Source organism: Halichoerus grypus, chromosome 2 (genome assembly GCF_964656455.1).
Source record: "Halichoerus grypus chromosome 2, mHalGry1.hap1.1, whole genome shotgun sequence".
Taxonomy (NCBI): domain Eukaryota; kingdom Metazoa; phylum Chordata; class Mammalia; order Carnivora; family Phocidae; genus Halichoerus; species Halichoerus grypus.
In genome coordinates this window covers 64,488,513-64,504,101 of record NC_135713.1, presented here as the reverse complement: position 1 = coordinate 64,504,101, position 15,589 = coordinate 64,488,513, and the positions used below count along the sequence as shown (strand labels likewise).

At 52.1% G+C, this 15,589-nt stretch overlaps 2 protein-coding genes across 9 annotated transcripts; both read left to right on the top strand.

The window, feature by feature from the left end:
* The first annotated feature begins 259 nt into the window (after positions 1 to 259).
* F12 (coagulation factor XII) lies at positions 260 to 13,067 on the top strand. 8 transcript variants are annotated; one of them, XM_078066920.1, is made up of 15 exons: positions 266 to 544; positions 3,226 to 3,436; positions 5,880 to 5,937; positions 9,205 to 9,304; positions 9,459 to 9,529; positions 9,826 to 9,936; positions 10,079 to 10,210; positions 10,367 to 10,471; positions 10,619 to 10,784; positions 10,883 to 11,085; positions 11,182 to 11,371; positions 11,584 to 11,720; positions 11,815 to 11,964; positions 12,498 to 12,646; positions 12,743 to 13,067. In XM_078066920.1, exons 2-15 carry the CDS (start codon positions 3,302 to 3,304, stop codon positions 12,908 to 12,910), a joined length of 1,875 nt encoding a protein of 624 aa, XP_077923046.1. In that variant the 5' UTR covers positions 266 to 544; positions 3,226 to 3,301; the 3' UTR covers positions 12,911 to 13,067. The 8 variants fall into 8 exon arrangements, with proteins under 8 accessions (XP_077923049.1, XP_077923046.1, XP_077923045.1 ...); XM_078066919.1 differs by having other exon boundaries at positions 266 to 700; XM_036084852.2 differs by having other exon boundaries at positions 266 to 706.
* A 103-nt stretch (positions 13,068 to 13,170) lies between these two features.
* On the top strand, positions 13,171 to 15,417 carry PFN3 (profilin 3). Its single transcript, XM_036084855.2, has one exon. The coding sequence runs from the start codon at positions 14,320 to 14,322 to the stop codon at positions 14,731 to 14,733; it is 414 nt and encodes a 137-aa protein (XP_035940748.1). The 5' UTR covers positions 13,171 to 14,319; the 3' UTR covers positions 14,734 to 15,417.
* Positions 15,418 to 15,589: the final 172 nt, after the last annotated feature.

Here is a 15,589-nt window from a genome sequence, read left to right as displayed (position 1 = left end):
CGTCACCTCTTCCTGGTTGGTCTGAGGTGGGGTTCAGCCCCTAGGTTCGAATTTCTGGGCCTTCGTAGGATAGCGAACTGCCAATTAGGGCCGAGCCCTCTGCTGGGACAACAGAGGTGGGTCCTCTGGGTCACGCCCTGGAGGGCGGATGTTTAATTGGATAAAAGGAGCGTCAGTCATTTTCATCGCTGCACTTTAACTGGGCCATCAGATGGGGGTGTGGCCCGGGTCCTTTTGACCAGCCTTGGCTTTTCTAAGGTTTGTAGGGGATGCACTTGCTGTCTTGGGTCTCCTGCGGGCCGGCTGCGAACTATTTTGAGCCATGTGTTCAGCCGTATTCCTTTGGTTTGGCCCGTTCTGGAGAGCGCACATCGGAAGCGGGGAGAGGTCCAGAGGAGGTGGTTGGCCTCCCCAGCGGCTCCGCGGCCTCCAGCCCCCGCCCTGCCCCCGCAGCCGGATGTTGTGATTTCTCTCCACCCACACGGCCTCGCCCGCCCTCGGCTCTGCTGCCTTATAAGGCAGCGCTACCACCGGAGACGTTGGGGTGAGCTCAAACCCATTATACAGGTGGAGAACAGAAGTGCCAGAAGTCCAGCGGCTGGCTAGAGGCCAGAAGCTCGGAAGAAAACAAGGCCAACATCCTACTCCCTCCACTCCCACTTCACACAACAGAAAACGGAGGCTTGCCCAAACTCAGCGAGTAAGAGTAAGGCAGAGCCGAATTCAACCAGGTTTCTCTGATCCCTATCCATTCATTCATCCAAAAATACAGAGCACTAGCTTTGTGCCAGGCATTGAATCAGGTGCTGGGGAATAGAGTGGTGTCAGCAAGACAGCCAAGCTCTCTGCCTACATGCTAGAAGGGTGGTAAGGGTTAGTCCTATAAATAATCAAACAGGATGGTCTCAGAGAGTGATAAGTGCTTTTAAGGCATTAAGACAAAATACTAAAGTGTGAGGGGGGAATGGTCTCAAGGTGTGACATTTGAGGAGACCCAATAGCCATGTGTGGCTACCGTATTGGACAATACAGAGAATATTTCCATCATCACAGAAAGTTCTGCCAGATAGCTCTAGTCTGGAGGAAGGAGTGGCTTCCATTTGTACAAAGGTTCCATGGTGACAGCCTGAATAACTGGGAGAAAAATGGTGCCACCAACTGAGGAGGAGTGAAGGATGGTAGGCTGAGTACCCTTCTGATCCCCTAAACTTGTCTTTGAACAGGCACTTCTGCCACCTCTTGAAATTTATGCCCCAAGTCTCTGCTGGAGAGAAGTGGGGTGTTGTGTGTGGGTATCCATACATTTGTGAGCAGGAACTTGATGGCTTCCGACTTCTCATCCCATAGACCGATGCCCCAACTGTACAAAGACAGAAGCCAGGGCAAGAAGATGGTGCCTTTCTGCTCTAGTCCAAAGTTGTTGGAAGACACCCAGATGTGCAGGGAGAACTGGGGCAGATGTGTAGAAATTACTGAGAAAGGGGAGTGCGTCTATATGGGAAAGTTTCTTTGCAAATTTCTGTAGATTGAGTCCTAACCATATGCCAGGCTCTGGTTCATTCTTTCTTTCTTTTTTAAAGACTTATTTATTTATTTATTTATTTATTTATTTATTTGAGAGAATGCGGGGGGGGGGGGAGGCAGAGGGAGAGAGAGTCTTAAGCAGACTCCACCGAGATCAGGACCCTGAGGACCCTGAGTAGGAACCAAGCATCAGACACTTAAGGACTACACAACCCAGGTGCCCCCAGGCTCTGGCCTTTCAAATGCATCCCCATTCAGCTATCGCAACAAGCTGGCCAGTGTGAGTGCTCCTCCCTCCCTAGAGAGGTGTGGCAATTAAGGTTCACAGAGGCTAACATATTATGGAAAGAGCCCAAATGTCCATCGACTGATGAATGGATAAAGAAGATGTGGGGGTGCCCAGGGGGCTCAGTTGGTTAAGCCTCCAAATCCTGATTTTGGCTCAGGTCATGATCTCAGGGTCATGAGATTGAGCCTTGTGTCAGGCTACCTGCTGGGCGTGGAGCCTGCTTAAGGTTCTCTCTCTCCCTCTCCTTCTGCCCCTCCTTTTTCTCTCTCTCCCGCTCTAAAAAAAAAAAAAAAAAAAAAAAAAAGATGTGGTATACACACACATACACACACACACATAGGAATATTACTCAGCCATCAAAAAGAATGAAAGCTTGGGACGCCTGGGTGGCTCAGTCGTTAAGCATCTGCCTTCGGCTCAGGTCATGATCCCAGGGTCCTGGGATCGAAACCCGCATCAGGCTCCCTGCTCAGCGGGAAGCCTGCTTCTCCCTCTCCCACTCCCCCTGCTTGTGTTCCCTCTCTCACTGTGTCTCTGTCAAATAAATGAAACCTTAAAAAAAAAAAAAAAGAATGAAAGCTTGCCATTTGCAACAACGTGGATGGTACTAGAGTGTATTAGGCTAAGCAAAAGAAGCCAGTCAGAGAAAGACAAATACCATATGATTTCACTCATGTGTAATTTAAGAAACAAAACAGATGAACATAGGGGAAGGGAAGGAAAAATAAAATAAGATAAAAACAGAGAGGGAGGCAAATCATAAGAGACTCCTAACAATAGAGAACAAACTGTGGGTTGCTAGAGGGAAGGTGGGTGGGGTGATGAGCTAAATGAGTGATGGGCATTAAGGAGGGCACTTGTGATGAGCACTGGATGTTATACATAAGTGGTGAATCACTAAATTCTACTCCTAAAACCAATACTATACTATATGTTAAATAACTTGAATTAAAACAAAAAAAGATTCGTAGAAGCTGAGCCCCTGACCCATGGTCACACTGGGGGAGGGGGGGGTCGGTGGCCAAGATGGAATTGAAGATTTCCTGATTCAAGTTCACTGCTGTTTTTTTCTTCCAGTTCCTGCTTCTAAAGTCATTATTTCCCTACTTTAAGCTACTGACTTACAGAGTGATCATGAGGGGTTTTGTTTTGTTTTGTTTTGTTTTGTTTTCTTTTGTTTTAGGAACTTCCTGGTAACAATACATGAAGTCTTGCATCAGTTAGGACTTCTGGTTACAACTAAAACTGGCTTAGGCAAAAAAAGGGAATTTATTGGTTCAAGTAACTGAAAAGAAGAGGTGGTAGTTCTGACTTTATGTGTCTTTGGATCCCAGGTCTCAAATAGTATCACTTAAAATTTGTCTTTCCCATATTCTGACTTTGCTTTTAATCTGCATTGTCTTTATTCCCAGGCAGGTTTACTCTCTCAGATGTTAAAGATGGCTGTCAGCAGCCCCATGCTCACTTCTTACCAATAAGGCAACTTCTATGGAAGGAGAAAGCCTCTACCTTGAAGATTCCAGCAAAAATCCTGGGGCTGCCTCTGATTGGTTTGATTTGGGTCAGGTGTTCATTTTGAACCAATCACTGAGGACAGAGAGAGGCAGTGTTCTGATTGGCCAGGTATGGATCACATTCCCACTCCTGCCTCAGCTGAGGGATGGAGTAAGTCATTAGGAATCAATCCATCTGTATTAGTTATCAAATGCTGGGTAACAAATCACCCTAACACTTATGGCTTAAAACAACAACAATCAATTATCATTTCTCACTATTTCTGAAGTTCAAGAATCAATTATACCTAAAAAAATAATAATAATAATTCAGAAGCAACTTAGCTGAATGGTTCTCTCCCATGAGGTTGCAGGCCAGATGTTGTTTGCGGCCGCACTGTCTACTTCCAAAGTGGCCCATTCAAACTGGTTTTGGTTGTTGGCAGGTGATTTTACTTTCTCCTCACATGGGCCTCTCTGAAAGGTTGCTTGAGTATCCTCACAACATGGCAGCTGCTTCTCCCAGAGCGAGCAATCCAAGAAAGCAAGGCAGAAACTGCAATCCTTTTTATGACCTGGGCTTCTACCATATTCTATTGGACACAAAGAACAGCTCTGACTCTGACTTAGTGTGGGAAAAGACTATACAAAGGCATGCGTCCCAGGGAACATCTGACTCCCACAGCATCCCTCCATCCTTCCTTCCCTGTTTGTTTTACTTTTCCTATGTGTAGGCTTCGTTCTCAGGCTGGCTCTCCCCAAGCGGTGACAAAGATGGCCACCAACATCTCCAGGCTTGCATTCCTGGTGACATTAGTGGGAAGAAAGTGTCCTTTTCCCAAAAGTCCTGGCAAAAGTCCCAAGGCTGACTCTGATGGGCCACACATGTATATGCTTATCCCCGAACTAACAGCTGTGGTCTAGAGTTACCATGCTCTGATTGGCCAAACCTAGGTCACAAGCCCAGCCCTAGAACTGAGGGTAGAGCTGGAAGCGCTAGAGACTCACAGAGAGGATGAAGGAGGAGTGGTTCCCAAAGGAAAAATCAGGGTGTCACTACTGAACAACGGTAAATGGTTTTTGGGCAAGAGAAACAATAATGTCACCCCATCTCCCTCCCTTGTGCTCCAACTGCACATCTTAGTAGTAGCTCTTGGTTTAGCATTTTTCTCATGGGATTATTTACTTTCTTGGCTCCCTTTCTGTGGTAGGTAGAATTCTAAGATGGTCCCGAGGATCCGTGGTGTATACATACCTTCTCCTAGTTATTCATTACAACACTAATCTAGATGTTCTATAGAAGAATACTGAAAATGTAATTAAGGTACCAAATAAACTGACCTTAAAATGAGATTATCCTTGGTGGGCCTGACCTAATCAGGTGAGCCCGGAAATGGAATGGGGTTCTGACTGGCAAAGGAGATTCAAAGGGTGAGAGAGAGTCAACATGGGGGAGATTCTCTGTTGCTGACTTGGAAGATAGAGGGGGCCACATGGCAAAAATAGAAGCAGCTTCTCGGACCTGAGGCTGGCCCCTGGCTGACAGCCTGCAAAGAAACTGAGATTTCAGTCCTAGAAATGCAAGGAACTGAATTCTGCCAATGATCTGAATGACCTTGGAAGTAGATTTTTCCCCAGATCTTCCAGAGAACTTGACCTTGATCAGTTTCGTGATACCCTGAGCAGAAAGCCCAGTCACAGTGCCAGACTTTCAACCTACAGATTTGTGAATAAATGGGTATTGTTTTAAGCTGCAAAGTTTGTGGTCAATTTTAGGCAGCAATAGAATACGAATATACTTTCCATGGACTCTAAGATCCCTGAAGTAGAAAACCTCTTTTGGATTTCCTTAACTTCCCCTCAGGAGGACCTGAAACATAAAGTCACTCTTCTTGCTTCCAGTCCCACTATCTGTGAAAGAGATGAGGAGACCTGCTCCTCATCATTCTATCCACACACTCTAAATCTCAACTCCTCCGCCCTTGGTGGCCTAGCCAGGAAGCTACTCTGCTTGGCTTTCCACAAACAGCCTGTGCCCTGCCAGGCCCGGGAGGACAGCTTGACTAATCTCTGCTTCCCAGGACTCAGGGACCTTTGACCAATCTATTGATCTGGACTCCTGGGCAAGCAGCTGGGCTAACAGACAGACACCATGAGGGCTCTGCTGTTCCTGGGGTCCCTGCTGGGAAGCCTGGAGTCAGCGCTTTTGGTGAGGGCTTTGGAAACCAGGAGGATTGTGCTGGGATGGCCCTGGGCGTCCCTATCACAGCCTTGGCCTCTGCTCATGTCCTTTTGGTCCAGGTGACTGGAAGGCCTTTTTGGAAAGGCAAGAGTAACCCATAAGGCCCAGGTGGAGGAGAGAGAGAGAGACAGCCAGAGCTGGTGGATATGAGGACATGGCCTTCATTTCTGGGGGAGGGGACCTTAAGGAGTCAATGGGAAGAGGAAGGGTCTAGGTCTTTTGAGGAAATTTCTGCATTTCTGAGATGTGAGAGGAAGCTGAGAACTGGCATGGGATCAGAGGCAAGCTATGACTTCTGGGAAAATTCCCTGCCCTCTTCTCTCCCTTGTAGATTCCACCTTGGAAAGCCCCCAAGGAGCATAAGCACAGAATGGATGAACACACAGTGGGTAAGTACCCTGGCTGCATCTCCTAAGAGACCCTTGGGGGGGAATGAGTATGGTGGGGAGTGTGCACATGGCGATTTGGGGCCCTTGGAGCAAGGGGAGGGATCCTGGATACTCTTCACTTTGTCCCCACTTTGGCTGGCATTCAGACCAGAGTGTCCACTGTGCACCAGGGGTGGTGCCCATGGGCACTGGGGAACCAGAGTGATAGTGAACTGTGTGCTCCTTGAGGGCAGGGCTTGAGCTGTAGCTGAGTGCCCAGGCCAGGGCCTGCCAGTCTTCTTTCATTTCCCTAGCCTCTCCTCTTCTTCCCCTTCCCTCAGTACCTCTCACAGTCGGCACCAGTCATACCACACAGAGGTCAGGGCCCTTGATGGACAAGGAAGGATCAGAGCAGGGCTCTGGAGCTTTAATGCCTCTGAATCCTGGCTTCATCACTTATGTGCTGGGTGACTCTGGGCAAGTGACTTGACCTCTCTAAGCTTCAATTTCCCCAACCATAAAGGCTGGTAATAGTAAAACCTCTTAGGGTTGTGGACGAGAAATGAGTTGTTAATCCATGTGAAGCACTCAGCCCGCAGACTGTGGCATGGTAAATGATTAAACTGTATTAGCTTTTATTTACCAAGCTCCCTTTTGAATGGGGGATGTCTGCATCTCCCCCCTCCTCAAGCCATGCCACAGCTCCCCATTGCCTTCATTCTTCCGGGCACTCAATATTTGCCTAGAATTGTGAACTACTGTGACCCTTCCATGGGAAGCCTGGTTTACTGAGGCCAGGCCCAGCCCCTCAGCATGGCACTAGGGCGCCCTGCCGGCCTCTGCCTCCTCTCCTCATCCTTCCAAACTGCTTTCCTCTCTCTTGCCCAAGCCAACCTGGGTGCCCTGCCCTTGCCTGACCACCTACTTGAGGTCCTCCTCCTCTCTGTCCATCCCATTGACATCTTAAAGGTCCATCTAAGACTCCTCTCTCTTCCTTTACTCCTGTTCCTGGTTTGGCCCTCAGCAAGTGCCACTGAGCCTTTAACAACAGAATAGCAGCTAATGCTTACTGAGCGCATACTATGGGCCAGACTCTGTGCTAAGTGTTCAACAGACATTGTCTCATATAAGCTTCACAACACTCCTCTGAAGTAGATCGTCAAGTCTTGTCATTCCTGGTTGCCATGTTCTGTAAAGTCACTGAGACCACTGAATTAGCAAATACTGAATGGCTGTTCCTAAAGGAAATATAAGACTAGGTTCCTGTGAGCTCCAGTCACATTTTCATCAATCCTCAACATAAAAGCTTGTTTTATGTGTCCTTCTCCTTCAAGATGCCTTCCTTAATATATTGTTGCTTCATTAATACCAAAGCCGTGGCCAGCAGCACTATAACTCATGCCTGCACAAAGCTTATCTCACACAGAAACACTCTCCATAGCACCTGTCACGGTCTGCTTGCACTTAGGAACGTCAACATCAACACTATATCTAGTGTTTTCTTTTTTTTTTTTTTTAAAGATTTTATTTATTTATTTGATAGAGAGAGATAGCAAGAAAGATCACAAGCAGGGGGAGAGGCAGAAGCAGGCTCCCTGTGGAGCAGGGAACCGGACGCAGGGCTCGATCCCAGGACCCTGGGATCACGACCTGAGCCGAAGGCAGATGCTTGACTGAGCCACCCAGGCACCCCTAGGGGCTTTTTTCAACAGTAAAAGGATCTATCAGAAGCACACGATTTCAAAAATGTGGCTCTAAATAGGCCGTGAAAAGGACACTTCTTTACAGGACAAGAGCCAAAACAAGAGGCAGAGCATTACCTTGTTTCACCTCAGCTGGGGATGTGTGTTTCAGGCACCTCACATTTTTCACCTTTCTGTGCATGTCCGTGAATGACCATAAAAGCACCCTGAGAATTGATTTGGGGGTTACAAATAAATTTGCACAAGAAGGCAGATTTGCAAATGCGGCAAATAGAGAGGTTCGACAGTACTGTTTTAAAAAATAATAATAGCAATATTTTCATTGTAAAAACTTTAGAAATTACAGAAATGCAAAAGAAGAAAAAAATTCCTCCAGAATCCACCATCTTCTAAAAAAAAAAACATTCCTACAAACTTTGGAGCATATCCTTCTAGATTTCTTTTTTATGAATATGTAAATATATTTGTACAAAAATAGGACCACATTTGACATGCTTTTTTTAACTTGGTCTTCATTTAAAATTATGTTTTCTGTACTATTATATCTGCATCACTAAAAGTGATTTTTATTATAAAATATACATAAAATTTACTATCGTTTTTAAGTGTACAAGTCAGTGGTATTAAGCACGTTCTATTGTCCTGCAAAATCACCACCCTCCATTTCCAGACTTTTTTCATCTTGCAAAACTGAAACTTTTCAACTGTATAGTTGACCCTTGAACAAGGTTAGCAGAGCTGATGCCCTCCCTCCCTTGCTGTAGAAAATCCACATAGAACTTTTGACTCCCCCAAACTTAACTACTAATAGCCTGCTGTAGCCTACTGAGCAGAAGCCTTACCAATAATGTAAACAGTTAAGACATATTTTGTACATTAAATGTATTATAAATTGTATAAAGTAAGCTAGAGAAAAGAAAATGTTATTAAGAAAATCATAAGGAAAACACATTTATAGTACTGTATTTATTGAAAAAAATCCACCTATAAGCAGACCTGTGCGGTTCAAACTTGGGTTTTTCAAGGGTCAACCATACTATTATCATTGCCATTTTACAGAGGAGGAAACCAAGGCTCAGAGTGGTCAAGTGACCTCTACTTTCAACTAGTATTTATTAAGTGCCTGCTTTGTGGCAAGCATTCTTGGGGGTGGCAGACTTGCCCAAGGTCACCCAGTGAGTAGGTGGTGAAATCAAGAGTCCACTCCAGCTGTCTGATTACAGAGCTGAAGCTCTTTTTTTTTTTTTTTTTTTAGAGATTTTATTTATTTATTTGACAGAGAGAGAGACAGAGAGAGAGGGAACACAAGCAGGGGGAGTGGGAGAGGGAGAAGCAGGCTTGCCGCTGAGCAGAGAGCCCGATGCGGGGCTCGATCCCAGGACCCTGGGATCATGACCTGAGCCGAAGGCAGAGGCTTAACGACTGAGCCACCCAGGCGCCCCAGAGCTGAAGCTCTTAAGCAGGAAGCCGTCTTGAAGGCACAGTAATCTTTTCAAGAGTCTCTCTATTTTCCAACCAGACCCTGAGGGGTGGCACCTGGGCAGGGGGCATGGGAACGTCATCAGGGCATGTGTTATCTCTGCAGTTCTCACGGTCACAGGGGAGCCCTGCTACTTCCCCTTCCAGTACAACCGGCAACTGCACCATAAATGCATCCACAGGGGCCGGCCTGGCCCCCGGCCCTGGTAAGACTACCCGGGGGGGTTGGAGCAGGAGCCTGTGGGAGATGGATTCTGCCCATCCTTCTGCCCAAGGAAGCCTGCTTGGAGAGGGGGGGCTCTGATAGGGAAGGGGGCCAGTCCCCTGGGCAGAGCGGGGAAGCTTCATCTCTTTCTACAGGTGTGCCACCACCCCCAACTTTGAGCAGGACCAGCAATGGGCATACTGCCTGGAGCCCAGGAAAGTGAAAGGTGCTACACACAGCCTTTGGGGTGGCCCAGAGCCCTCTTCTTCCCACTAGTTACTCTCCTGGGTATCATCAGCCCCTATACATTTGGTATTCTGGGCCCATCCAGACCCTTCCCTCCCTGCAGAGGGGAAAGTTCTAGCTAGAAGAAGGTAGCCCCATTTTGCAGGTGAGTAAATAAAGCATGGAAACTCGGGAGTGCCAAGGTCACAAGCAGGTTTGGGTAGGGACTTGGCCCCCATGAGCCAGGCTGTCTGACTCAGACTCCTCACTCTTCCTTGCTCTGTGTCCATCTCTCAGACCACTGCAGCAAACACAGCCCCTGCCAGCAGGGAGGGACCTGTGTGAGCATGCCACACGGCCCGCACTGCATCTGTCCAGAACACTTCACTGGGAAGCACTGTCAGAGAGGTAAGCAGGTGGAGAAGCCAGGGGAGGGGGCGCGGGGAAAACAGGGCAGTCCTGGGCCTACGGAAGAGGTCTCCAGATCCCCAGAGACTTGGCAAGATCCCAGCCTCTCCTGAGACCACTGCCCCCACCCCTCTGTCCCCAGAGAAGTGCTTTGAGCCTCAGCTTCTCCAGTTCTTCCACGAGAAAGAAATATGGCATAGGCTTGAGCCGGCAGGTGTGGCCAAGTGCCAGTGCAAGGGTCCTGATGCCCACTGCAAGCTGCTGGCCACCCAGGGTGAGTGGACGGCTGGGGAACTGGCCTGGGAGGAAGGCCAAAGGCCGGGAGGAGAAGCTGTTAGGAAATCGGGCGGTGTGTCCAAGGAAAGGGGAATTCTCGGGGGGGGGGGGTGTCTCTGAGCCCAGAGGTGGCTCAGTGCGCTCCATCTGCCAGCCTGCCGCACCAACCCGTGCCTCAACGGGGGCAGCTGCTTAGAGGCGGAGGGCCACCTCCTGTGCCGGTGCCCAGCTGGCTACGCTGGACGCATCTGCGACGTCGGTGAGTCGGGATCTTGGGGGAAGCAGAAGCTTCGCCCCCAGAGAGGAAGGGCTCCCGGGCGGGAGTCGGGAGAATGGGGACAGGGGCTGAGAGGGTGGTGGGAAAACATACCGCTTCCTGTCTGCAAGGAGCCTCCTCTCTCCCCAGACACCGAGGCGCGCTGCTACGCCGGCCGCGGGCTTCATTACCGCGGTAGAGCCGAGACTGCGCTCTCGGGCGCCCGGTGTCAACCGTGGGCCTCAGAGGCCACCTATCAGAAAGTGACTGCAGAGCAAGCGCTTAACTGGGGACTGGGCAACCATGCCTTCTGCCGGTGCACTGGGTGGGGGTGGGGCGGGTAGGGCGTCCCCCTCTGCGCCAGGGCCCTCTGGGGCTCCTCGCGCTTTAACAGCGCCCCCTCCGTGGCTATAGGAACCCGGACAATGACACCCGCCCGTGGTGCTTCGTGTGGAGTGGCGACCGGCTGAGCTGGGAATATTGCCGCCTGGCACAGTGCCAGGCCCCAACCCTGGCGGCTGCTCAGAGCCTGTCTCCAACCTGGGTCCCCTCTGGACACCCGGACCTTCCCTTGCCCTCGCTTTCAGCTTTGCAGATGCCTCAGTCCCCGACCCCAGGTAGCTGGGAAGGGGCGGGAAGTCGGAGGGCGCACGGCGAACTACCTTCCAACCCTTGGTGCGTCTCCCAGCACTCAGCCTGGGCTGCTCCCACAGTGCCCAGTTCGGGCTGCGGACAGCGGCTCCGGAAACGGCTGTCCTCGGCGAGCCGCGTCGTCGGGGGACTGGTGGCCCTGCCCGGGGCGCACCCCTACATCGCCGCGCTGTACTGGCGCCACAGTTTCTGCGCCGGCAGCCTCATCGCCTCCTGCTGGGTGCTGACGGCGGCTCACTGCCTGCAGGACCGGCGAGTCCCCGCCCGCCCGGCGCCCCGCCCGGGACCCTAGCTCCTCTCTCCTACGTGCCCAGCTTCCGCGCGACACCCGAACCCTTGCCCTACCACCCCCCACCCTTCCCCAGCGCCCCCCGGAGGAAGCTGAAACCCAGCAAGGGGCTCAGGAGCAGGAGGCCAGTGGCCGGCTCTGAGCGCGCTCCCCCCCGGCCCCCCTCCGCCCGCAGACCCGCGCCGGAGGAGCTGACGGTGGTGCTCGGCCAGGACCGCCATAACCAGAGCTGTGAGCAGTGCCAGACGCTGGCCGTGCGCGCGTACCGCCTGCACGAGGCCTTCTCGCCCATCACCTACCAGCACGACCTGGGTGCGTGGGGGCGCCCCCGCGGCGACCAGGGGGAAGGGGGGGAGGGCTCCGAGTCCAGGCGCCCGGGTCTCACCCTCCTCCCCGCCTGCGTTAGCGCTGCTGCGCCTGCAGGAGAGAGCGGACGGCCAGTGCGCGCTCCCGTCGCGTTTCGTTCAGCCGGTGTGCCTGCGGAGCGGAGCTACCAGCCCAGCCGAGCCAGAGGCCGCGCTCTGCGAGGTGGCCGGCTGGGGCCACCAGTTCGAGGGTAGGCAGAACGGCTGGGGGCGGCAGGGACACCTCTGGCCACCGGGGTAGGCGAGAGAAACCCGCAGTTTTGGTACCACTAGGGACAGGTGGCGTTGACCTCGTGGGTTGGGAGGACTTGCAGGGCCTTTGTCTCTGCAGTCCCCTCCTGCCAGGGCCTGGGCTTCACTGCTGGGGGGGGGGGCAGTGTCCCCAAGTCTCCTAAGGGGTACAGAGAGAATCACACTTTCTCTTGGTTCTTTCTGGGTGCTGCGATGCAAGGGCTAACAAGGATGCCGGCCTTGCGGGGCAGTCGGTTCGCTAATTGGGGTGCATTGTTCTGAGTCGTTGGGTGGGAAGTGGGGGTGGGGTTCCAAAGCAGTCCTGCTCCGACCCGCCCATTCAAATCCCGGCTCTTCTCCGGTCTCAGTTTTCTTGTCTATGAAATGGTGTTAACAGCAACTCTCTTCCTCACGGGCTTGCTGCGATAGAGGCCAATTAGTGTGCTGCAAGCAGAGTCGCGAGGGGTGTGAGGAAAGCGCTCTCGGTTCGCAGGGGCGGGGGAATATTCCAGCTTCCTGCAGGAAGCGCAGGTGCCACTCATCCCTTCCGAGCGCTGCTCCGCCCCCGACGTGCACGGAGCCTCTTTTACCACCGGCATGCTCTGCGCTGGCTTCCTCGAGGGCGGCACCGACGCCTGCCAGGTGAGCCCATGGGCCGGATTGGGCTCAACGCCCTCCTCCACCCGGTCAAGTGCAGACCCCAGATCAAGGGTGCTGACCCACGTGTCCCCGACCCAGGGTGACTCCGGGGGCCCGCTAGTGTGTGAGGACGAGGCCTCAGAGAGCCAGCTCATCCTGCGAGGTATCATCAGCTGGGGTTCGGGTTGTGGCGACCGCTACAAGCCAGGTGTGTACACCGACGTGGCCAGCTACCTGACCTGGATCCAGGAGCACACCAGTTCCTGACCGTCCAGGGACTCGTCCTTCCCTCCTGTGCGATTCTGGAGTGGAAGGGTGGCTGGCCCATGATTATGGATGGCAAGGATTGTGTTCCATTCCTCTTAGCACCATCAGCCCAGCACCAGGCATGGAGTAGGCACTCAATAAAGTGCTTTTGAAAATGCTTGAGAGGCACAGCTCTGCAGGGGCCCGGATGGGAAATGCCAAGACAGTAAACCGGTGCACTTCTCCACACCCCTCAGGGAACAGGAGCTATTGAAATCTTAAGCAAGATCTAGAGATTCATGTCCAATTGATGTTTACTAAGTGGTATTGTGTACCAAGCCCTGAGCAAGGTGATTCCATATATTATTCCTTGTTTGAAACTAACTTATTAACATTTGAAATTTATAGAACAGAGGTTCTCACCCTCTACTGTACACCAGAATCATCTGGGGAGCTTTCTGAACCTATGCCTGAGATCCGCTTCAGATCAATTAAGTCAGTATCTCTAGGGATGGGGTATGGTATGGGTAGTGTATGTTTTTATAACTCTCCGGGTGATTCCATGTGCAGTGGAGGCTGAGAACCATGGTCAGAAAGGCTTAACATTAAAACACTGGTGTGGACTCAGAGCTGGCAATGTGGAAGACACCCCCCCCCCAACTTGCACTAGGGCAGTGGGACTCAAAGTGTGCCTGGACCACCACCAGCAGCATCAGCGGAAAACTTTAGAAACACATATATTCTCTGGCTGCCTCCCATACTACTGAATCAGAAACTCTTTTGAGTTGGGACCCAGCACTCTGTTTAACAGATTTCCAGGAGAGTCTGATGTTCCTAACGTTGAACCAAACTGGGGATCCTGGGGGTTGAATGGTTACCAGGCTGAGAGGTCTGGCTGTCCAGACTTGCTCTCTTTCTTTTTGTTCTTAAACCCACGTGTACACTGTGCTTGGTGAGCCAATTAAGTTAGTTTTTCAAGGGGGGCTTAGACGTAGGCGATTTCCTCTTTTTTTTTTTTTTTTAAGATTTTATTTATTTATTTGACAGAGAGAGACACAGCAAGACAGGGAACACAAGCAGGGGGAGTGGGAGAGGGAGAAGCAGTCTTCTCGCTGAGCAGGGAGCCCGGCTGGGGGGCTCGATCGCCCGACTCTGGGATCATGACCTGAGCCGAAGGCGGGCGCTTAACGACTGAGCCACCCAGGCGCTCCGCAGTTTCCTCTTTTAGGCTAACTTTACAACTTCACCACGCCTTCCCCTCACCCCACGTATACATTCTCCAGTGTACGTAGCCTCTCTGTGACATCGCCATGCCTCAGTGTCACAACTCCGCCCGACATGCGTCACAGTGTCCGCGGTTCCAGGCACATGGAACAGCCGGATATCGCGCGAAAGTGCGCCTAGACGCTAGGGGTGCGCTTTGAGTCGGAATGGGAGACTGGAAAAGCTATATCAGTGCGGTGCTGCGGGACCAGCGCATTGACGACGTGGCCATCGTGGGTCACTCGGACAATCGCTGCGTGTGGGCATCGCGCCCCGGAGGCCTTCTGGCTGCCATATCACCGCAAGAGGTGGGTGTGCTCACAGGTCCTGACCGGCGCACCTTCCTGCAGTCAGGCCTGAGCGTGGCAGGCCGCCGCTGCTGCGTCATCCGCGACCACTTGCTGTCTGAGGGCGATGGAGTTCTGGACGCACGCACTAAAGGGCTGGATGGGCGCGCGGTCTGCGTGGGCCACACCCCACGTGTGCTCCTCGTGCTCATGGGCCGGCGCGGCGTGCACGGGGGCATCCTCAACAAGACAGTGCATAAACTGATCAAGGGGCTACGCATGCAGGGCACCTAGCAGGACAGCTAGGCTGCCGTGTGGCTGGGCCAAAATAAACTGCTGGGCGTGGCTGGTTCATCCTATGTTTGCGAGCAGGGCAGTTGCAGATGAGAAAACCAGTTTCCCTGAAAGATTCTTGCGGGGGGGGGGGGGCGTGGTACCTGATGGGGCTGGGATTCTGAGTCCAGAGGCTTCCCAGCCTCCTGTACCCCCTTATCCATGAGAGCCCTGCAGAGGCCTCTGGCCTGGCTTCCCAGAGTCCTTTCCCAAAAAACTTTGCACACCTCTGTGCAAGACACACTATAAAGGGAGCCCCTCCCACATCCCTCCCCAGGTGCACCCCAGGTAGGCCCTATGGGATCAGGGAGTCAGGCTGGAGGCCGGTGTACTTCTCACCCCCTCCACTTGGCAGGAGGAAGCCTTTGCAAGTGTGGTGAGTGGGTGGTGGAGTAGGGCCAGTAGCTGGAGAGCAGCTCTGGGGCTCCCAGTTTCTTGCATCTCCTCTCACATACCCCAAAGGGAGTGGAAGGAGAGCGCATGTCCAAGACCATCACAATGAGGTCTGGGGCCCTAGGGCCTTCCTCCCCCCTTGCTGTCTAAGGAAGAACTTAGGTATCGCCCACCCCTTGACCCTCACTCTGCAGGCCTCAGCTCCAGGGGCCCTGTGGAAAAGGAGGAATTAAAAATCTTGGACGGTTTTAAGTGAGGCTTGGTTTATTGCCCAAAGGTAAAGGACAAAGGTGGGAGGGAGGGTTGCTGGTCCCTGCCCAATATGTGCTGGGGCCCAGGGTATGGCCTCTCTTGCCCATTTCCACCTTCCCTGCCCCACCTCAGTGTCTCCTGACAAGCCCCCACCTGTCACTGGTTTTCTGGA